At 41.5% G+C, this 23,398-nt stretch overlaps 2 protein-coding genes across 15 annotated transcripts in view; both read left to right on the plus strand.

Moving 5' to 3' along the window:
- The window catches only part of mark2b (MAP/microtubule affinity-regulating kinase 2b), a 49,211-nt gene extending 35,444 nt beyond the window's left edge, over positions 1-13,767 (plus strand). Inside the window, exons 11-21 of one of the 13 annotated variants that reach the window (XM_054800041.1) lie at positions 67-179; positions 281-319; positions 512-569; positions 774-916; positions 1,360-1,454; positions 3,044-3,184; positions 4,584-4,850; positions 6,262-6,288; positions 8,635-8,673; positions 9,115-9,224; positions 11,771-13,767. In XM_054800041.1, the coding sequence (XP_054656016.1) occupies positions 67-179; positions 281-319; positions 512-569; positions 774-916; positions 1,360-1,454; positions 3,044-3,184; positions 4,584-4,850; positions 6,262-6,288; positions 8,635-8,673; positions 9,115-9,224; positions 11,771-12,120 (1,382 nt within the window). In that variant the 3' untranslated portion in view covers positions 12,121-13,767. The other 12 variants (XM_054800043.1, XM_054800036.1, XM_054800037.1 and 9 more) reach the window with 12 other exon arrangements.
- A 326-nt stretch (positions 13,768-14,093) lies between these two features.
- zdhhc21 (zinc finger DHHC-type palmitoyltransferase 21) lies at positions 14,094-22,894 on the plus strand. Of its 2 annotated transcripts, none has more exons than XM_054800049.1 (8): positions 14,094-14,829; positions 15,226-15,390; positions 15,462-15,560; positions 15,652-15,763; positions 17,543-17,681; positions 18,645-18,761; positions 19,031-19,074; positions 19,162-22,894. In XM_054800049.1, the coding sequence occupies exons 2-8, from the start codon at positions 15,237-15,239 to the stop codon at positions 19,298-19,300; spliced, it is 804 nt and encodes a 267-aa protein (XP_054656024.1). In that variant the 5' UTR covers positions 14,094-14,829; positions 15,226-15,236; the 3' UTR covers positions 19,301-22,894. The 2 variants fall into 2 exon arrangements, with proteins under 2 accessions (XP_054656024.1, XP_054656025.1); XM_054800050.1 differs by having other exon boundaries at positions 15,483-15,560.
- Positions 22,895-23,398: the final 504 nt, after the last annotated feature.

A 23,398-nucleotide genomic window follows, 5' to 3' on the forward strand; every position in this document is an offset into this window, starting at 1 on the left:
TTTATCAAGAAGGAGTAATAATAATAATTAGCTAACAATTCTAATTGGTTTGCTGTGCATGTGCAGACATTATGCTGCAGATGGGATTCTCTCAGGAGGAGATCCAGGACTCGCTGGTGAATCAGAAGTACAATGATGTGATGGCAACATACCTGCTACTGGACTATAGGAACTCTGAGGTACACGCGATGCCTCAGTGCTGTCCATCACCCTCCACAGTACTCATTGATACATATGTACAGTGTCAAATCTCTGATTTTATGTCCACTGTTTTTATCAGCTGGATGAGGGTGGTATCAAGCCCCGGCCTGGAAGTGATGTAAGCAACATAAATGCCCCCTCCCCGCCTCACAAGGTACAATGAGAACACAGACTATTGCGTCTGTAACGTGGGCTGTTTTTGCCAAAGACGATGGCAGACTTGTAACAAAATATCCCGACACCGTCACCTATATGCTTGAGTGCAAAGCTGAAACACTACCGACCTCAATGTCCTTTATGTTGTTCTCAGGTACAGCGCAGTGTGTCATCCAACCAGAAGGCTCAGAACCGCAGAGCTACTGACCAGGGTGAGTTGTGTGCATGCGCATGTACGTGTCATAGTGAAGGGCAAACGCTCTGTTAGAACGTTAGGGGGAGGAAAGACAGACTGGGATTAGATTCAAATGGGGGCTTTGGCAGGAGCTCCTCAAAAGTGGAGGCAGTTTTGGCTTGCACATGAAGAAGAAATTATTTTGTTGGTGGAGAGACTGAATGCAATGTCGCTTCTCTAGGCTCCTCCTACTCAAAGAGAGGAGACAACCGAACTTCTGGGGAGGATTCTGGGAGGAAAGGTTCATCGGGCAGCTCCACTACCAAGGTGCCGGCAAGCCCTCTGGTCGCCTCTGACCGCAAGAAGAGCGCCACGCCCTCTACCGTGAGCTCAAGTTCCAACCTGCCCAGAACACAATAAAATGAGGACAATATTACTACATTCAATGTGAAAAATGGCACTAAAGTGCCGTCCAAAAATGAAACAAAAGTTACTAATTAACCTGATTAATGGCCATATGACGAGGCCTAACCTTGATTGACATTAGTCATAGTTGTACCATTACATTAATATGTCAGATAGGTACACCTGGGACATTACACACACACACACACACACACACACACACACACCTACACCTAATTTTATTGTGTTCTTGCTATGTGTATGTTGGTCCTGTTTGGGTGCCACCTCTCTCTCACTTGGCCTTTCCGTGTTTGCTTGCCGTGGCTACCTCTGTCATTTTTATATGGTAATGTTCCTCATAGCTCCTCATCTTTATATATCCTTGATTGTTTCCCTCTTTTTTTTACCCTCTTTCCCTTCAGAATAGCATCTTGTCCACTGGCACAGGTCGCAGTCGGAACTCTCCTTTGACTGAGAGAGCCACGCTGGGCCAGGGCATCCAAAACGGCAAAGACAGGTACACTTGAACTAAAACAAGGGCAAAGCACACACAAGCACACTGTCTGTCTCTCATGACTGAAGGTGGTACCCGCGAACAGACACATGCCACAAGGTGTCTCACCCCAGTTTGTGAATGAAGCTGTCTCTTGGCTGTCTGTGGCCCAGACCCAGACCTTGGCTGGTGCTTTCCCGACCTCTTCCAGCTGGCCCAGGGAGACCTGCAGATTTCTCCCGGGGTGGGGTGACCCACCCTGCTGGACAAGGAAATCAGGCTTTCCTGAGAATTTAGGCCAAACCTTCAGTAGATTACGGATAAGTTGGTTCGATGGACGCCGGCCAGTCGGTGCAGAGGCGGGATTTGATGCCATATTTGTTTAATCGACAAAAAATGATCTCACTGTTAGCTGACCTCATGTGCCCTTGACTTGCACTGAACACACCTCACACACGTCGGCACATGCAGCATCAGTGTGTACACACTCATGCCTAACGCAGGCAATGCTTGGTGTAACTTTCCATAAGCATTCAAATTGAAGCCATAAGTTCCCACTTTATGCAGTGTTCGTCTTACATTGCTGCTTTATGACTTGTTCGCTCATCAGTCTCAAATGACCTGTTTGCAAAAAGATTTGGTTTGATTCATTTTCATTTAGTCATCCCCTGCTTGACTTTTGTTTTTTGCTGCCAATGTGGTCATTTGAGACAGCACTGCTTTATTTGTGCTGTTGGTTGCAGTTTCTTCATGATCATCCTTAATGCTTTTTATACATGTTACACCTCCCCTCCCCTCCCCAGTTCTTTTCCTTCTACTTTCTTAATTTCTCCCTTTTTTGTCTTAAATTAGTCTTTCTTCTCTTTACTTCCTCCCCTTTTCTCTCTCTAAGGAGATTATAAGGACTTGTGATGGAATATTAACTCCTAGTGGCATTATGTGGACCCTCTTAATAGGCTTACACATATGCAGAAGTGGCCTCACTCTCTCACACACACACACACACACACACACACACACACACACACACACACACACGCATGCACTACAGCCGTAACAAATTCAAATACATTGTGAGGCTCACAAACATGCATGTCCCTCAAATACTGTTAGGCTTTATTTTCCATTACTTCCTGTACAAATCCTTCTGTGAGCTGTGTGTTTGGTTACTTTTCTCACTCCCTTTCCCAGTTCCTCTCTTTGGTGCCACTCTCCCACGTCTTGGGCCGCTTTTGCCTGTCAAGACAGAGTAAAGTAATTGGTGTAGTTTTTCTTAAGGCAATAAAATACAAATTGTGCCATTCATGTTGGTGTTGTCATAGCTAACGGTTGTTTTATAAGATAAAGAGCATCACTGAACATCATGACAGTGCAGTTTTTTTGTAGTTAGCTAGACTTTTCCTCTTGTTTACATCTTCATGTCTTCACTTCCTCTCCTCCTTCCTGTATTTTCTACCTCCACCCCTACCCGTCCCCCATTTACTCTGTTTAATATGTGCTGCCTCTAACCATGCTCCACCTCTCCGCCCTGCCCACCCACACACAAACCATACCGGGTGCGTGTTTGTGTGTGTGTGTGTATGTGTGTCTTGTCCCCACCTCGTCCCTCCCAGCCTAAACACTCCGGGTTCCCGCGCCTCCACTGCCTCAGCCGCCGCCGTCCTCTCCTCCTCCTCCTCGCGTCCCCGCCACCACAAGTCCTTGTCTTCCTCCAATCATCCATGCCCCTCTGACCTGCATGCACCACGACCCAGGCAAGTCACTCATCCACACTTGCACAAACAAAGGGTAGTGTTGTATTATTAGTGTTTAACCGCCATCACAAAGCGAGCCTCTTAAAGCAATACCTGCATTGCATTCTGTACCTGCTAATACTGCTGTTGTTGACAGCAGCGCGCTTTCACTACTGTCACTCAGTCGCTTTGAAATGTCATGGACCAAAGAATCAGCACGCAAGAACAAGATGAACAGGTTTTTTGGGACCAGGGCTGGTACAGGACCGAGGTGTTTCCCCACAGGAAGCTGTCAAAATAGGAAACTACAGTATACTCGTAGAATGGAGGTATCCAAAAATGCTCCTGAGTCATTATATAAGGGTGTCTGAATTAATGAGTTGAATTAATTGCTAGTAAATATGCTTCTCTGAGCCTCATAAAGGTCATAGTTCTACTGCTACAGGGAATATAGGTCTATAATGGAGAACTAGACAAAATGCATAATAATTTGTTCGCTAAGCCTTGGATATGTACTGTAGCTTGGGGATAGCCTGCCGCCATCTAATGGCTCACATCAGTACTGCAGATGTCTTATTGGCAAATCAATGACTCGTGTATGGTGTGTGCGTCCCTTGCTTGCTGTAGCCTTCTGTTTCAAGGCCACTTTGATATTTTTAGTCATATTGAAATAATCGGCTCTTTCTGGCATATTAATAAAACGGCAACATCAGCTATTTGTTGTGTACGGCAACTACATTAGAGCAAATGTCAAGGTGGCCCTCTAGCTGTTTGTGGCTTTTTGTCTGCTTCATGTTGAAGTCTCATTATGTTGCATGCATCCTTCAGCAATGAGCTTGGGCTGTTCAGAACCTGGTTGGGAACGATGGAGAGAAGGTACTGCTCTGCCCTGAGTGAGGAATAGGCACCCTTTTCTCAACAAACTCTTGCAGAGTGTCACATTTTCTTATGGCATTTGTGGACCAAAGTGGAACCGAAAGTGATGCACATCCACAAATGAAGCACCATGATACTCAATCCACTATATCACATTTCTTTTTAAATGCAATTAGAAAATATTTTTTTCATTGCAATATTACAATTCCGTTTTTGCACGCGTGTGCACTTTTCTTTGTTGGCTGAGAATGAGCATGTGCAAGATGTGTGTCTTCGTTGTACTGCTTTTTGGAGCTTATGATGGTTTGTCTAACAGCCAAGACTGACAGGATTAAAGTGCTGTGTGCGTGTGAGTTTTCCCTGACCTTGCGTGACCCTCGCTTGACTGCCTTTTGGGATTATGTGACACATCAGGATGAGCATATGTTAAACAGATTTAGATTATTGTACTAGATTATCACCTAGCATATAGGTAAGTAGCTCATGGAAATTAACGTAGGTGAAATGGGAGTTTGAACCGTCTGTCTGCCAATTTCTTCTACAGTGCGCCCTCTCAGCGGGCGCCTGCTGCTTCCCCGTCGGCCCATAACATCAGCAGTGCAGCGGCGACTGACCGCACCAACTTCTCCCGTGGGGTGGGCATCCGCAGCACGTTCCACGCAGGTCAGCAGCGGGGGGCCCGGGACCAGCAGGGCTCTGCCTACCCCGGCGGTCCGGCGTCCCCGTCGCTGTCGCATGGCAACAGCCAGGCACGGAGGACACACGGTGCCACAGGGATTTTCAGCAAGTTCACGTCAAAGTTTGTACGCAGGTGAGTGATGGCAAAAGACCCGTTTGCAACATTTCAAATGGGGAAGTTGAAATGTTAGATGTGTAGTTGGAGGTAGAAGCGAAAGGGAAGAGGAGTGGACGTGGCAGAACAAGACAGGAGATCCAAATTCTCCTCGTTTGGATGAGCGTGACAGAAATAAACCTCCACTGCAAGTGGAAGCCGTCGTGATAGCAGCCGCTTCCTTGAAGAGCTTATGCAGTTTGAGCCTTTTTTTGGCCCTTTGAGGTTGCAGGCTGAGCAGAAAATAACTAGGTTTACGTTACATGTCATTTAATGTGCTCATTTCCTCAAAGGAACCACCTACTATAAGTCGATGTCATCTCTTCAGAGTGCCTCTCGCTTGTGTCCCTATCATGGCGCTCTCGCTGATCTTGTGAGTCTGCCGCGAGTTGGAAGGGAGAGGAAACCGAGCAGCTGGCTCTTCTCTGTAATTTTCAATGCAGTGGCGACTGAGGAGTCATTTTGGGTTTGGTTCCAAGCCCTGGACAAGTTTGACTCTAACTTCTTTAGAGCAGCTTGGTTCTTTCGTATGTGATAATAAAGGAAGCAGCCTGATAGGCAATGTGGAATTTAACCACCATACTCAAGAAAATCTCAGAGAGGATGTGTCTGTGCTTGTGCGTGTGTGCATGTGCGTGCGCGGAAAGGATGCAGCATTGAGGGTCACTGCCATATTGTTATCTTATCTCAACGTGGAGGAAAAGATCCAGTGGGAAGTGCAGGTTTAATTGTAAGAATGAAACGCAAAGCAAAAGGGAGAAACGGAATGATCAAAAGTCTTGCCTGCATGCGGGGGTGTTGGCCGTGCACGGTGGTGGAGGTACAGCCACTCATGAGGCCTCCCACTCGCAGATACTGTAACTCCGTGGCGACAGTATCCATGGTTACGCCAGAGATATCACTCCACCTCCCCCTAACTATAAATACTGCAAGTGGGGACACCGTAAACACACATGATAACTAGGAAGTAGAGGTGGCAGAGAGTTTATGTTGCACATGTTTAACATGAGCGCAGACACAAAAGACTACACAACTGTGAAACTATCAAATACACATGGTTGTTTGTATGGTTGTTCCTAACCTTTTTTTAATTTTGTTCTTTGTGGGTAAATGTTTTGTTTTTTTAATGAATGTGCTTCCTGTTTTCATGTATTGTTTCCAATATGCCATGTTGTGCTGTTAATAATGCCTGTTCACACACTCACAATAATAATTTTCCATTTTTTTTAAATACCTTAAAAAAAAAAAGGAGCGCTGAGGCCATGATGTATTTTTTTTCCTGAATGTCTTACTGACGCTTTGCTGTTGAAAAAGCGGCATTTGGTTAAAATACACGTTTATACATACGTTTCTTTCTCTTTCTTTCTTATCCCTCTTTTTGTTTTTGTAGAAATCTGTCGTTCAGGTTTCCAAGAAGGTAGGCAAACACCCCCCAACGTTAATTTACAAACTCTTGATATCCAGTATATTCTCCTCTTCATATTTATTTGACATATCAATACTTTCCTCCCCCTTTTTTGGTGTTATGTGCAGCAGCTCTTGTGTTGAAATCTTCCCCTGTGCCTTGAGCCTTATCTTTTTCTCCTATTTATTTATTATTTCCTGTGGTTGGCCCTTATTTATGAGCCTTCTGGTTTTGAGCTCCTTGTTTGGCCCATTTTGTGTTTGTTTATTCCACTAATGCCCCTCCTCACCCACCCATGCCCCTAACTCACTCACTCACTCACTCCCTCCATCATCACGCCATATAACACCTCACTCCTCTTTCTCCTCACCCCTCCCATCCACCACATCCACCTCATCTCCCAACCCTTTGTCCCATTTAATTGCCAGGTAGAGTGTGTGTGAGCGCTGTCTTAGCTTGTTTTTGTTCTTCCCCTTGGACAGAGGCCTCCATTAATGATTAAATGTCACAATTGGTAACAATTATCTATTCTGAGTTGATAAGATGTAAAGGCCTTACCAACTTAATACTAATGGCAACTTTTGAGGACCCAAAGTGTGCTCATCCCATGCAGTAGTTGTAATAGTGACGTTTTGTTGTGGAAAAGAAGAGCGGATCCAGGAGGGGTGGTGGCGCTGCAGTGTTTCTCAGTTTCTTTTCCGGAGGCTGCACTCTCACTCTTTTTTTCTTGCTCCGGCCCTGGCTCTTTTAACAGTGGCAGCATCAGAACTGCTTTGACCTTGTCCTCAATGCTCTGAACACACACTCTTATGCATATTTGCATGATGCAAGATTCATATCAACACATGCTCTTAATAGATTGTGCATTTCAGGAAAACGTATCATCATCGAGTGTTCTGTCTTCATCTGGACCATTGTGCCACCTGCTGGTCAAAAGTTGTAACACTCACAATTCAATTCCAGCAATTTCCAATGATAGATTGGGACACATTTGTATCAATATTCTTCCACAGCCATTTTGCATCCCCCACATTGCAATTACCATGTAAAATGGTGCAGAAAATTACATTAAACTCTTTTTCAAACTTCACACACACGCAGTCATTTGCCATATACCCTATTTTTAACCATATTTCTCTTGCAGGAGGTATTACATTTGTTGATTTTGTCTCCCAAAACATTTTTGTCAGTTGTCTGCATGTGTTGTTTGTTTTCTTGTCTTCATGAGTGTCTGTTGTGTGTTTTTAAGTTGTGTGCTGGTACAAGAGGGAGTGTATGTGTACAAACTCAGCTGATAAATAGTTTTATATCAGTGAAAGGTCTATGTGTGTTTAGAGGAGGTTTTATTACCAAACCCTGTTTTCGCTGCAGGAAGTGCATTCATCATGGTTCAGTTCCAAGCCATGCCATCTCAGTCTACCCCCTCCCCCCCCCCTTTCATATTTTGAGTCTAACATTTATTCCAAGCTGTCCCATTCCCACGTTTTGATGATACATACTCATCACTCATTCATTTAATCAAACTACACTAAGTCCCCAACTTGTGAACATTCGGAGATACGAACGCAAGCGGACTGGTCTATATTTTCATGTATTTTGCCTTTTGGAACTCCATATTTATACTGTACATGCTTGACCAGTTGAGGGCACTGTGACACTGCTAATGGGACCAACAGGTAGAGGAAAAAAAGGAAGAGGAGAGAGGAAGGCTAAGAGTTTTTTGATACAACCCGGACAGAGTGTGACAGTGTGATTAAAGTTTATGAAGAGTTAATAGGCCTGCTTAATTCTACACCACCCACAGAACACTACCTCTTTTAGAAGAGTCTAACGACGACGACCATTTGTCCTTTTTTTCAATATCTCCTCCTCCACCACAACCACGACGTATGCTCGACCACTCCTCTTCAAAGGTAAATAACATTTATCATTACGTATTATTATATCATTTTTATTATTGTTTTTTAATGAATTATCCTTGTTTAATATTACTACTGCATCCAAACTCATATTTACATACATACGCATATATGTATACACGTACATTTAGTACCTATATTGGTAATATTAAATATTTTCGACTTGCGAACGGTCGTCCGGAACCAATTGTGTTCGTTGGTTGGGGACTTACAGTAGTGTACTGGTAATGTATTGTGGGCCATGTAGTCCTTAGTGGGGTCTTGGAATAACTGGAAGTTTTCCTTTTCAAAGAGTGGAATTCTGTATTTGGTATAACAATGGGATGTGGTTGGGTTGGAAAGGCCATGGTGAGCTGCTTTACTGTCACCCCCTTCCCGAACACCCCCACCCGGCACCAAAAATAGTAGAAAGACTAAACTTGTGTTGATTTTTCTCGAGGAGTCCGTATGAGGGAGAGGGTCGGGATGAGGGGAGCAGGTGAGATACAGACCAGAAACCCCGCTTCTTCCCTTGCCTGCCAATCAGTACTGTAGACAGTAGATGATCTTTGAGCTGGGACAGGGGGGCGCTGAGCTGGGATTTAATTGAGTGGTGAAGGTGACCAATCAGGATGGGAGATTAGTGGTGAGAGTGATGGTGTGGAGGTGAGCCTGCATGGTTGTATGAGTGCGTGACGGGGGAAATCATAGCTTTCCTGTATCCATATGTGTGTTTGTGTGTATAACACACATGCTGAACACACCCAAACACACACAGGGGTACTTAATTTTTGTTTTTTTGTCTTCATTTTTTCATCATCTCCCTCTTCCTCTTAATGCTTCCTCCAATTATCCAACAATTCTCTCGCATCTCCTCATCCCCCTCCTCTTCTCTCGCCTTTTTATCCCATTTTTTTCCTCCACCCTGCCGCCCATTCAGGTCCATGCTGAGCAGCACGGTGGACAAGTCGGAGAAGACATCTGGTGGCGTTCTCTCGTCCTCTTCCAACAATGATGAGAACAATTCCTCACCGGGATCTGGGAACACTGGTATGTCAGGATTATTCTTTCAGCTTCCTACTCCCAAAAGTGAGTAAAGCCCTCCCATTTAAGCAAGCATTTTTATGACATATCTTTGTAAAGCACAACACTATAGGTAGTTCACTTGGATATACTTTTGCTGAATCCCAATTCCACCCCTTAGCCCTTCCCCTTCGTCTTACCCCTTGCTTTACCCCTACCCCTTAAAGGAAAACTGCACTTTTTTTGGAATCCACAATCCTTGTGAGACATGAACACATGTCTTTCTCTTTTCTGTGCATTCTAGAGATAAAAAAAAACAGATAAAAAGCGACAGCTCATTACTGCATGTAATGGGAAACCCTCCACCGAAAAAGCCTTCTGAAAAAAAAATCAAAAATGTGCCAATAACGCTCCATTTACATATAATGTGACGTGCACATACAGGTGTGTCCCATTTTGTGCAGTAATGAGCTGTCTCTTTTAATCTGTTTTTATGTCTTTAGAACGCACAGAAAAGAGAGACATGTTTTCATGTCTTAAAGATTGTGGATGATGAGCACAATAAAAAAAAGTGCAGTTTTTCTTTAAAACCGAGGGCGAAGGGGAAGAAACCACTAAGAAATGGGACGCCACTTGATTCTAATTCCTTCATCACCCTTCACCGCTTGCTGGCTGTGATGTAGGTAGATGAGACAATGAAATTGTTCATAATAAATGTTTTCTACCATAGCGTAACAAAGTATACATTTCTACATTATTTCATTGTTATATAGCTTACCTCAGAACACCTTTTTTTTTTTTAAATAAAAGGAACACAACAGCTCTATAAAAAATAACAGCTTACACTGTAAAAACATTAATAAAAATAGAAAATGTATCAAATATAAACATGAAATAGAAATAATGATATAACAAACTTTATGAACATCAACAAATGTATATACCTTATCAAGCATTATTTTAAGGTTTAAAAAACTCCTTGTTTTGCCCTTGGTCTCCTCCTGTTGTTGATGTTCTCTCAGATTCTTTTGCAAGAACGTCCAGAATGGCATTTTGTTGCATTTTACTTGTCCATAGTGGGATTGCAACTTTTGAATAGTCCTGGAGTGCTGTGTGGTGTAGCTGAGGGCTGCCTTCACTTGGCTCAGCATCTCCTGCAGGAATGACATACATGCATGATCAATGGGGTACAATTATTAATTCATTATAAATTCAATAATAATAGTAATTGTAGTATACAAATGGTGTGCTGAAAACAAATTTTGAGTAATGGTAAAAAAAAAAAAGTGTGTGTGGGGGGGGGGGACACAAAAGTTGAATAAAGTTTGATAATACAGTGTGCTGTCCACATATGACCATGTTGTTTACATCTTTTATTGAGCTCGCTTCCTGACCATCCATACTGTTTGCTGAATATAATAAACATATCTCACCATGAGGATTGTTGGTGGACTAGGGAGGCTATAATTCACAGCAAACAGTCTTCACTACCATGTGCTGCGTTACATGAGTGATTAGATAGCTAATATAAAATGCCAACGTCACAGTACAGTTCAGTAATGTAGATTCCCCTCAGTACTGAGCTGGCAAGCTAGCGAGCAATTTTAAAATGAAACTTCTTAATTAACAGGCTTATGAGGTTGCTATCTAAACATTTTTTAGTCATTCATGAAAAGCAGTAGATTGCAGGTGAGTTAGATATTGGTGTTAGCCGGCTAGCTATAAGTAGCATCAACCAATGGTGGATATTTACGCGGAGTAGCAAATGATTGAATATGTGATGTAACTATGAAAATAAATAATTATGCTTAATTACTTGCATTTATTACTTGTATTTATTACTTGCCGTCTTGTCAGCGGGTGTTGCAGTTCCTCCTATCCCTTCGTTTCAAGTCTGGTCACGGACCACACTTGGTTTCTAAGGCTGTACACCCCTGAGCACCTTTACCCCTTTTTACCCCTCTCTTATGATCTTCTAAATATGTTTTTTTAACATTATTAGAGCTCTCTTGACATGAAATAACACCCATATAGTCACCTTTAGATTCGTATTACCCAATATATTAGATATACTCAGGGAAAATAAGCCATTTAAGGCATAAATTAAAGTCGTGTTTGTGTCACAGTAAATATGTTCAGTGCGGAGGACAAGAAGTGATTTGAGGGTTCAGAGTTACATTTTACAGCTGCAACAGTTGCCCGTGGAAGTATGATTATTATGTTTTTGTGAGATAACTTAAACCTGCAATAAAAGCCTGTTGTTCCGTCAATTAAGTCTGGTGGTTGTCTCACCAAACAATTACTTACACCTAGTGACTGATATAATATACTACTTACACAATTCTTAATGGCCTATATTTGTATTTTACTTCATTTAGCCATTTTTATGCATTAAAATGCTTAATTTAGGCAAAAACCTGCTTAAATGTGCATATTTTTGGACTATTGAATCAGCATGATTTATTCATTAATATGTTTGAAAAGCAATGATAGAGTCATGTGGCGATGGATGACTGTACTCACCATTACTTCCCCTATTTTGGTCATCACTCCTCTTCTTGCCCCCACTCTAGGCGGCACAGGCACGCCCCCCGCCATCGCCAGCCAGAAGGACTCGGCCAAGCCGCGCTCACTGCGCTTCACCTGGTCAATGAAGACCACGTCGTCCATGGAGCCCACGGAGATGATGCGCGAGATCCGCAAAGTGCTCGACTCCAACAGCTGTGAGTACGAGCTGCGTGAGCGCTACATGCTGATGTGCGTGTCAGGCAACCCGGCACGTGACGACTTCGTCCAGTGGGAAATGGAGGTGTGCAAACTGCCACGGCTCTCCCTCAACGGCGTACGTTTCAAGCGGATCTCGGGCACATCCATCGCCTTCAAGAACATTGCATCGAAGATTGCCAATGAGCTCAAGCTGTGAGCTGTCAGGGGAGCAGAGCGTGGATTGGGTGGGAGGGCTTGAGGGCGTGGCTATGCTGGAGCTTGACAGGTTAGAAATAACATGATTGTCCCACAATGCTTTGAAGTAGGGCTATCCCTAAGCTTTTCTCTCCTTTTTGTTCCGACACAGTTGGAACGCTTGATGTGAAGTACTTACAAACTGACATCTTCTCTCTTTTTGTTTTTTCACATTTTTAATTTTTTTTTTGGTCTCTTTCCGCTCTTCTGCATGTCAGATCTGCTCTTGTTAGGTCACCTCGAACACTCCTTTCAGTTCCTTGCTATTTATTCGCTGCACAGAATGGTTTTGGGTGGGGAAGCGGGCTTGGAAGGTGTGCGCAGAAATGCTGAAGGATTGACTTAATGTTGTAATGTGGAGCCTTAACTTGATTCTCCAAAACTCATCCATGGACTCCCAACTGAGCCATGCCTTCACACAAAAATGACTTTGATAGAAAGGACGCCTCCTTCATCACCAACCCTGAACTGAACCTTCCTCCTCACACACACCACCTCCGGCACAATCACCTCCATCCTTTCCCCCTCCCCCACTCCCTTTTCCTCTTCCCTTGAGTCAGGTCAGACGAGGCCAGTTGGACTTGGTATTATAACCCATCCTGCAGCAACTCTTCTTTAAAACACAAAAAAGTGTATTTTCCTTCTTTTATGGCTTTTATTAAAAAAAGTGCACTGGAAAAGAGGGGCAAATGTCTAATCTTCCTCCTCACAAGCTGATTCCCCCCCCTCATTCGTCTGGTCCCAAAGAGTGAACACGAACACACACACACACAAACACAAACACACAAACAAGAGTGTGTGATCACCGAGAGAAAAAAACTTATTAAAACAAACAACGAATGTTGAATTACTTTCCTGCTTTTGATTTGAGAAAACATTTTTGTGTTGTTTTAATATTTTTTGGATTTGTAAAATGTGTTTTCTTTCTGTGGAGTGGGGGGGAGGGGATCATATTATTGCTGCCTTTTTACACATTTATCATCCACACAGTGTGTTGGATTCAACACAAAAACCCCAAATTGAGCATTTGTCAATGTTAATATTGACTGTGGTGGTGGCTGCTGCTTGTTGATTTTAGGCCTTTTTTGTCTGCCATATCTACTTTTAAAATGTTCCTTTTTTTTAACAGCCTCACTAGTCCAGAATGTCTTTGCATACTACCCCCCCCCCCCCCCCCCCCCCCACACACACACACACACACCAGAGCACATGTTCAAAGGCCACAAACTTAATTTCCTCTTTGATTTCTTGTCTCCAGCTTGTTGAAGCAGTAGAAAACACACACACACACACACACACACTGGTGGTGGAGATAGGGATGTAATGGGGCAAGGCTATGCTTTTTTTCTTTTTAACATGACACTGTTTCTCTTCTGAGTCATTTTTTTCTTTAAAAGTTGATCATTGTATTAAGGTGCTGGGTATCGGATTCTAATGATTATTCTGGCTGTTGCTGTTATATTATCTCTTTCAGGGTTTTTTTTTTTTTAAATTTTATCTCGCATTATTTTTTTGTTTAACATTGCTGTAATTTACGTTGATTTTAAATGTGTTTTGAGCAAACTGTAACTGTAGTGGTGGGTTTTTGGGGTCGGCGGGGTCTTCAGCTCCTGAAAATGTATTATGTTTTTTTGTGCAAAGTTTAAATGATGAAAAATTACAATGATAGTAATAAAACAATGATATAATGATAGCTTGCCCATGGGATCCGTCATATGTGAAGCGAGACAAATGGAGTAATCCCTACACTTGTGTCACTTACTGTAATTATCCATCCAGCCATCCATTTTCTATGTCACTTGTCTTCATTAGGGTCGCAGGGGTATGCTGGGGCCTGCCCCAGCCGACTTCGGGCGAGAGGCGGGGTACACCATGCCAATCGAAACAACCATTCACACTCACACTCACATTCACATTCATACTGATAGACAATTTAGTCACCAACTAACCTAACCTTTTGGAATGTAGGAGGAAACCTGAAACCCAGGTTTTCCAGATCTCCTGACTGTGTGGCAAACATGCTAACCACTAGGCCACATAATTGTACCCTATTTATATTTGGTTACACATTACAACATGAAGCTTCAAAACAATATTTTCCTGTAAAGTCTTACAAATGCTCCGTAAAGCTGAAAGGACAAGAAGCTCTTATATTGGCAGGTTGGTAGCCACTTCCTATAAACGCCGGAAATTGGGAAACATTGCACTTGCATTTGCATTGGACAGTCAAAAGAAGTAATTATAAGATATAAAATGTTGTGCACATTAACGTATTACAGTCTTGTAAAGTTATATGGATATACTCTCGAAATGTGATCATTTAAAACATACTATGAGTGGGCACTTTAGGTCAACACGACGCAAAACCAGATGTCCGGAATGAGAACTGAAGAGGACAAATCCATAATTTTCTTGTTGGGGTCTCATGAGTACTAAATAATGTGGTTAATGGTACTTTATTTCCAGCTGTTGTGCTGTTGTTAATATACTAGTTTTGTGTATCGAGTTGTAGTAATGTGTGCTTGACACGTAATGGACTCTTATTTTCTAAACCAACTGAAACCGGAAATAGGTTTTTATTTTCCGCCACCACTTCCTGTCCATCCCACGGAGTCTCGGATGAGGAAGTAATTGACTCTACTACCTGCCCTGGCTAGGTCATCGCCATTAAGTATGTATTTTTAAATTTTTTCTGTTGGGCTTTATGATTTATATATAATGTAGGCAATAACTGTTAGTTATTGGGTACTTCGGTCTGCTGTTAACAAACAGAAACTCAATATGCAGTTACAGTATATAACAAGGTAGTAGTGCATGCTATCTAGTTAAGCAATTTTCATTCTTGTAGCGTTAGCGTGTAATAAAATGTCAACGTGCCACTCTGCTTTGTATTTAGATGATTTTAGCCACAAAATCCAATATTTTCATTCATACTTTTCTTGAATCTAGTTATTGATATATAGTAGCCCCTTTTGGCGTTCTTTTTTTAAACATTTGGGACACAAAGTAGCTTGCAACTTTAATTATAATACTTGCACTGTACCTTATTGTTTGGGTTTCCGTGAAGGTGCAGCAGCCATGAAGCTCCGACTACACTGTGTTGTAGATCCCATGGGCTGGCTGTGCATCAGCCTGGTCTTTGGCGTCTGGCTCTACAACTCCTTCTTCATTCCGATGCTGGTTCTGCTGCCACACTACAAAGAGGGACACATTCCCTGGGCTGTAGTTGTCTGTGAGTATCCACAATGCGCTGCTGCGCAGCTGCTCTGCCGACACGCCTGTTAAAAAGAAAGCTTCTCTCAGGTTATTATGCTGCGTCTGCAGTCTGCTTTGCTGCCCTGTTCAGAGCTTCCACGGCGGATCCTGGACGTCTTCCTGTCAACCCGCATATACCTCACTCAGGTATGGACACAGAAGTGTTCCTGCAAGCGTAGAATGTCTTGAACAGGTGCAGGGAAAGGCATAATCCTTAATTGCTGCTTTTGGGTTTCAGAGCGACAGCACTGGGAATTATGCAACAAGTGCAACCTAATGAGGCCCAGAAGGTCACATCACTGCAGTCGCTGTGGCCACTGTGTGCGCCGGATGGACCACCACTGCCCCTGGTGAGGGGCACAGCCCACTCCCTGCAAACACAGCATACACATACAGAAGTAGTAGTAGTAGTAGTACTTACTGTTCTACAAGCATAAAAAAAGTTAACCACTTTTTTTGTACAGTGTAAATTCAAGCGTCTTTGTGGTTCCTGCAAAAATCCTAGGCGCAGCCCCTTTTCGGCTCTAAACTACATTTTTCAACCAAAAAATATAAGATCACATCCACCGACTGGTAGATTTTACCAATTGTTTAAAAGAACAGATTAAACTAGGGTTGTCCCGATCCACATTTTTTATGATCTGATTTTTTAATGTCTTGCCGTGTCTCAGCACATTTTGGTATAAAGTCTTCAAACAAACTGTAATGCCCGTGCTGGTGATTAAGGAAGATGTAGTCACAGATGTAATGCCAATCGCATTATTAATGTAAGACATTTCAATGACAATATTTTGTTTAGACAATTAGACAAATGTGACAAAGAGCACTCTTATTTTGAAGGCTGGAATGTGTTATGTGTGTTGCGACTGTCTGAGTCTGAGTCGCGCATACAAACACGCACACACAGCTGCACTAGCTAAACTAAGCGAACCCCACTAGCTTCCATTCACGCTCGGTAACAAAGGAGTTTCCAAGGTTTTTCGCCTCCATTTCGACATGTTTAGTAGTGTTTGTGTGGTCCCTATTATAAGCAATAAGAGTGGCACTTCCCGTGCGAGCTCCCTACACCATGACACAGCTGTCCGGGCACAGGGAGCGGGAACTACCGCTGTAGCTGCGGAGCCAAATATCCAACGTCCAACGTGAAACTAACTTCACCACGGATACAAGGCGGACAACCAGCTTTGAGGTGTTTTACCGCACCTACCATGTTGGAGTGTGGCTCAGAGTTACGAACATGATACGGCAGCCGGATCTGCCCGATCTCTTGGCAGAAGCCGATATTGTCCGATCTTCACAAATATAGCGGATCGGCAGCTGATCCCGATCCTGAAGATCGGATCGGGACATCCCTAGATTAAACAAATAAAGTCTACATTTGTCACAGTTTGAAGTTAAACTAAATTTTGTTTGACACAAATAATATTACTGCCGTTCATGGCTTTCACTCACCACTGTTATGTTTACACGTACATGCCCGGTGTGCGTTGGAGTCATTCTGTGGCTATGATAGGCTATACATTCAATGATAGCTAATGTTAGTAGCTAAACTTTGTCAAATCGCTTTCATTAGCTTACAACAAACATAACTAATGCACGTGCGTGTGTGTTACTTTGGGTGTGTCTTGCAACGCCGGAGCAGGAAGAGGGCGATATAGTTAGCGCCCCCATGCCGTACCTACTAACCAAGGCAGACAGCATCTTTAAGTATTTTTTTATTATTAGTTATTGTAGTAGTAGTATTCATTGTCATACAGGTGTAAAAATAAGTTAACTACTGTGTTTGTAAGACATAAAAACAAGCATCTTTGTACTTATTAATATTATTACTAGTAGTATGAGTGTTATTAGTATTAACTGTCTTACAAGTGTAACAAGAAGTAAACCACAAACATAATGTGTTACAACAAGCAATGACGATTATAGCAGCTAGCTGGCTAGCTAGGTACCTGGTGCTAATGTTAGCGGTCAACTCCACTTCCTTCTGTCTTTTAAGCCTCTACTGATGGTTTGAAAGGGTGTTTGCTAACTTCATGTAACTTCCTGTATTCTCTTATCAGGCCTTTTAAGGTTGCAACACCAACCAAAACTGTGGATGAATAGGTAGTGTCTTATGTATGTCTCTTCAGGATTAATAACTGTGTGGGGGAGGACAACCACTGGCTCTTCCTGCAGCTCTGCTTCTACACCCAGGTGCTCAGTTTGTTCACTCTGGTGCTGGACTTCTGCCAGTACTACTACTTCCAGCCCCTCACGCAACTGGACCAGGTACTGCACTCACGTACAGGGCTGTCCAAGTGTGGCCGGGGGACCATTTGTGGCCCGTGGCTGTTTTTTTTTTTTTATTGGCCCATAGCAGATTCTAAAAATGTTATTTCACAAGAAAACAACACCAAACATGGAAAAATCAGCAGTAATTTTACAAGAATAAAGTCAAAATATTAAAAAACTAAAATTTGCGATTTTAGTAACAAAGTTGAAATATTAAAGAAAAAAGACATTTTAAAAAAAGTTTTGAAAAAGACAAACAAAACAACGACTAAAGTTGTAATTTTTGGACAATTAGATTGTGGAATAAGTTATAGTATTACGAGAATAAAGTCAAAATATTTTGGGAATAAAGTCATATTTGCGAGAAGAAAATTGACAAGAAGAAAGTTGAAATAGTTGGAAAATAACAGCTGTAATTTTACAAGAATAAGGTCAAAATATTAAGAAAAAAGTTTAAATGAAAATGAAAGTTCTGAAACGACGTTATTTTTAAAGTCATAATTGTATGACAAATAAAACAACATTTTTAAAAAATTAGGTTGGGGAAAAAGTCGTATTATTAAGGGAATATAGTCATAATATTCGTTCATTCATTCATTCATTGAATGAATAAATGGATAAAGTCATAATACTACGAAAAGAAAATTTACAAAGATTATTTAAGAAAAATGTTGAAGCATTTGGAAAATACAAAAAAACCCAGCAAAAATGGGCAAAAAAGAATAAAGACCGGAGTTGATACCAACAATGGGATTTTTCACCTATAATCACAAAATTGAGATGCAGTTTTTTCTTGAAATATGTATAACTTCTTATCATTACAAAATGTCAAAGTGGCCCTTGCGTCCTTTCATTTTTCAGTATGTGGCCCTTGCTGGAGAAAACCTCTGTAGCCTACTAGATGCAGGCGTCCATCGTTGTTAACACTTTGACTCTGCCTCTTCTGTTGCCGCTTGCCAGGAGAAGTTCACAACGCAGCACGAAGTGGCTCTACTGCGACTTTCAGCGCTCATGGGTGTGGTCATGTTCACCGGCATGTCAGGCTTGTTTTATTCTCAGCTGGCAGGCATCCTCACGGTCAGTATGCTCACTAAAATAGCTCGCCATGACAAATTAAGCCGACCGGGCTATTCCACTAAATTGTTCCAGGGTATACTTTTTCAGAAAGCTAAGGACCAGGACGGCTTCTTCCTTTGCTATTATTCCTATTTTGTATATAATGTCAATACCCTAAAACTTACTTGTTAAATTGTAGTCATTTACAAAGTTCTAAAGTCATACATTAAAACAGAAGCACAATTTAACACTTTTTTTTTGGTCTGATCATGTGACCCCCTCAATGACAGGATACCACCACCATAGAGAAAATGGCCTACTTCTCTAGTGAAATGTAAGTCTGCAGGAAATAACATGAAGCGTTATTTTCTTTTCAGTATAACAGAGTTTCTTTTTGTGTGGTGTTTGTCGTTTTTGGCAGCGACGGCCAGAGCAGATCGTGGAAGCTGGCCCTGGCCGAGGTGTGCGGCACCCACTGGAAGGCGCTGTGGTTCGTCCCCCTCCGAAGCAGGCAGGCGCTCCAGCAAGTTAGCAGCAGCCTGTATCGATCACACGTGTAGGCCCTCTACCTGCACACATGGTAGGTGCAGGCTACAACAAGAAAGGACTCTCCATGCATCTGTAAACAGTAAGGGTGTAACGGTACGTGTATTCGAATATGATTTTTCTGTACAGAGGCGTACCCATTTCCCACAAGGTAAACATGCAGACATGGGGAACAGGGCTACTAGCTACAACTATTAATACTGCACTTCAGCCACAAAGAAACCTTCATTTACTGAAAACAAATTCAATTCAAATGGTTCAAACTGTAACAGTTACATTTGTTTACATAATTACTGAAAAAGAAACGCTGTCATTCAAGGTATCCAAAGTGCAGCCCAGGGGCTATTTTCGACTTATAGCTTGTTTTCAATGGCCCTTGGCATATTGTAAAAATAAAATGATTTAATGATTAATTCATGCAAACTCCACATGGAGAAGCCCAAGCATGGCCAACATGCTAATCACTAGGCCACTGTGCGGAACATAATATTATTTACCTCCTGTATAATACGGTAATTGGCTTGGTCACCTATAACACCAAGCTAAGATGTTTTGCTCAACTAGCTTAGCATATGTAGACCTGCACTGAATTGGTTTTAGCATCTTTAATGCACAAAAAGTATCTAAGTGCCCCCCAACCCTCTCCACACATATTTTCTTTATGCTATATCTATACAGCCGTCCCTCGTTTATTGCTGTCAATTGGTTCCAGCCCTGACCAGAATAGGTGAATTTCCGTGAAGTAGTATTCAATATTAATAAATGGAATATCTTAATAGTTAGAGCATAGAAAACTTGTTTATGCCTTTCTAAAAACGTTTTTTTTTTACATTATTAGAGCCCTGTAGCCATGAAATAACGCCACTATATTCACATTTATACCCGTATTACCTAAAATAGTAGACATGATAAGCAATAATAACACATAATAACTTACTGTTAGCATTGGGAAAGCACCTTGTGGTTGTATCTCGAACGCAATGTGGGTCGATCGCATGGCATTTAAAAACATCACATCACATGACATCAGCCTATCATCCATCCTCATTTGTTACTTGATTGATGTACAGGACAGCCCACTGACACTAATCTGCCATACACAGATGTACACTGCAACAATAATGCTAGTTTTGTTTACACCTCATTGCGCACCGCTTTTGCGCAGGCTACGCGATTACTGCAGGGACATGGGATGCTGCTCGTAGCATATAGCAAGCTACAAAGCTAACTAGTTAGTCTGCAATTTATTTGTTCGGACCACAAATCGTACCACTTACACACGGAATGAGAGGAGAACTTTTTCACTGTCATGTTGCACTGCAAGGATCCATAGCTGCACGTGAAGGTACTGTCGTGTAAAGACATGACTCAGCAATGTAGCATCACTGATGCCTAGTGACCAGAATACTACGTACTGTATATATAACATATGTATAACTTGTCTTTCAGTATTTTTTGACTGATAATAATCCATAGTCAACCACGATAGTCAGCAGTGATCATTTATTAATTATTCATTCATTCATGAATAAATAAATGAATGAATAATTCATTCATTCAAAATAAACTTGAATAGAGGAAGGGATCAATGTTCGAACCGCAATGTGGCAAGGGACGACTGTAATTTTAAAGAATTTAATTTATTGGGAGAATTTCCTGCTGTTTTTTACATTCCATTTAAAAAATAAATACTGAAATGTAAAATAAATACATTTGAATACATTGTAAAAATAAATACTGCGAAACTGTTTTTGCTGCGACGCCACGGTGCAGCCATGACGTCTGCGTCCGCGCGCTAAAACACTGGAACACTGCGCGCAGTCATACGACAGGAGAGAAAGTAACGCAGAGCGATTGTGAGGTCAGATTTTTCTCAAGGAGGCATTTTTGTGACGCAAAGGTATTCCTCTTTTGAACGCATATTGTTTTGAGAAGCCAAACTCTTTACTTAAGTGGCCCCAGCAACTGACCGGAACTACTTTCCTCATCACCGAAATCCGACCAGAACTGGGCTCACGGCGGGTACGTCACTGTTGGTGCACTACACTGCTGATGGAGATGTCATACAAAAATCCGAACTGTCCCTTTAAAACCGAGGTAACGTGCCGAGCTGTGGTTATGGCGTACCATTACACCCCTTTTTAACGGGGTGAAGAAGCACCACTTTTTTTTTTTTTTTTTTTTTTGCTTTAACTCACTGTGAATATAAAAGCACTTTTTGGATTGAATAGATGCTAGTTTCAACCCTAAAGTGAAAGGAAACGCTCTCAGGTTCATTTATAGAAAGAGCTTTTTGTGTTTGTCACCGTTTAATTAGGATCTTTCATGTGAGAAAAAAGCATTTTGGTGTCTTGTTTTTTTGTTTGTTTTTGCTTCATTGTCTCCTTTGGAAAAGTGGAATGAATTGCAGGATTTTTCCTACATATTATTTGGCTCTATGAAAGCCCCTTTCCGCCGCTGAAAGAAAAAATATCCCACTGTTAAGTCATAATTATGAGATTAAACTACAGGTCAAATTACAAAGGTTCCTGCACTCGGTACATGCGCAGTTTTTTTTTTTTTTTTAATGTCATTACTTTTTATCTCGTAATTTAGACTTTTTCTTCCCATTGGGATATTCTTTTCTTTCAGTAGCAGAAACATAAATATAAAAATATAAATGGGTCAAGGCTAGCAGCTCGTTTGCTTGGCTTAGCCTCGAAAATGAACGAGGAGCTAAAAGAAAACCCATCTGCCCTTGCTAATAAAAGTTTCACACTTACAAAAGCACTAGTAGGTAGCCACTATGGCAATTTTCATTTTCAATTTTAATACTAAACTAAGCTAATTAGCTGTTGCTTTGCGAGTTCTTCCCCAACGCGTAATAAAACAAATGACCCAAACTGTTCAACTATTCTTGTTATAGATTTGATCTCTGGTGCAAACATCACATTGTGCGGTTTTATTGAGGATGTAAGGAGCAAACATGGCAGTATTCCTGTAGTTTTAAGTGCCTGGCAAGTTGAACTTCCATTCTGATCAAAATTCCTTTTGATGGCCAAAGAATTGTTGCAATAGGGTTAAAAAAAATGTACGTTAAATGCACTGATTTTTGTCTCTGCCTATTTTACTGTATTACTGGTACTCTGAAGGACACATGTTTACTTGAATTTTATTTTTGTAGTCCTTGTTTTGTGTTGAGACTTAAATTTGTGATTGCGGGTTTATGTTATGTATAGTGTGTAACATTCGAGGTGCAATGGTGTAATTGGGATCGAGTTATATATGTTTTTATATGTATGTTTTGTTTTGTCATTCTGCTCGTGTCTTAATTTGAAAACCTCACGCTATCAATCACAGACCGCAGCGTTGGTTTTTGATCACCTCATTGATGTTTATGTGCATTTTGCTGGATTTTCACCGGGAAACCTGCACTGGCTCTGATTTGTAAGAACAAGTTGATTAAATGTAAATATATGGATTTTTGTGTGTGTGTGTGTGTGGCCTATTACAAAGTGTCTGTTTAATCCTTTTCCCTGTGAATTTTAAGATTATGAAAGATTATGAATTCACACACTAGGAAATGAGATTATTATGGTTAGGAATTACCTGAAAGCAAAAAATAAAATGATGATGATGATAGTTGATATGTGTTCATGAGCTCTTTGGGGATGTGAAATTAAGAAAAACAACAGTAGATTCCCGCCGATCTGCGGTTCAGGATCCACTTCCCCTCATATTTGTGGATTTTTTTTCTCTGAATGAAATTGCAGTGGTTTGATGGCACTCGCTGCTGCAGCTATGAATCCAGCAAAGAGCGCTGCCTCACAAGTGAATTCACTCAATATTTTCCAGCAGGAAAATGCTTTGACAAGACACGATGTGGAACGACGTGTTTTTGTAAGTACAGTACTGGATACCCAATGCCTGTAATTGTTTCTTTATTTGTCAAACTGAATGTAAATGAAGTTGAATAACTTTGAGAGGCATTTTATATGTTTAGAGTATCAAAAATAGGCATTTTTGAGGTTTTTTATGTGTGCATCCATTTTTTGGGGTGTTTTTTTTTGGGTACATCCATTATTCACATTGTTTTTCCATTCAGTAGAGGAGGGTCTTGGAGCGAATAGCAG

Source organism: Dunckerocampus dactyliophorus, chromosome 15 (genome assembly GCF_027744805.1).
Source record: "Dunckerocampus dactyliophorus isolate RoL2022-P2 chromosome 15, RoL_Ddac_1.1, whole genome shotgun sequence".
NCBI lineage: Eukaryota > Metazoa > Chordata > Actinopteri > Syngnathiformes > Syngnathidae > Dunckerocampus > Dunckerocampus dactyliophorus.

What these genes read in the sequence shown, in the direction of transcription:
- zdhhc21 (XM_054800049.1), top strand. Translation starts at nt 15,237, where the DNA reads ATGAAGCTCCGACTACACTGTGTTGTAGATCCCATGGGCTGGCTGTGC. An exon ending in CCCTCACGCAACTGGACCAG is followed by an intron (nt 17,682 to 18,644) that starts GTACTGCACTCA and finishes GCCGCTTGCCAG; the next exon opens with GAGAAGTTCACAACGCAGCA. An exon ending in GCCTACTTCTCTAGTGAAAT is followed by an intron (nt 19,075 to 19,161) that starts GTAAGTCTGCAG and finishes CGTTTTTGGCAG; the next exon opens with CGACGGCCAGAGCAGATCGT.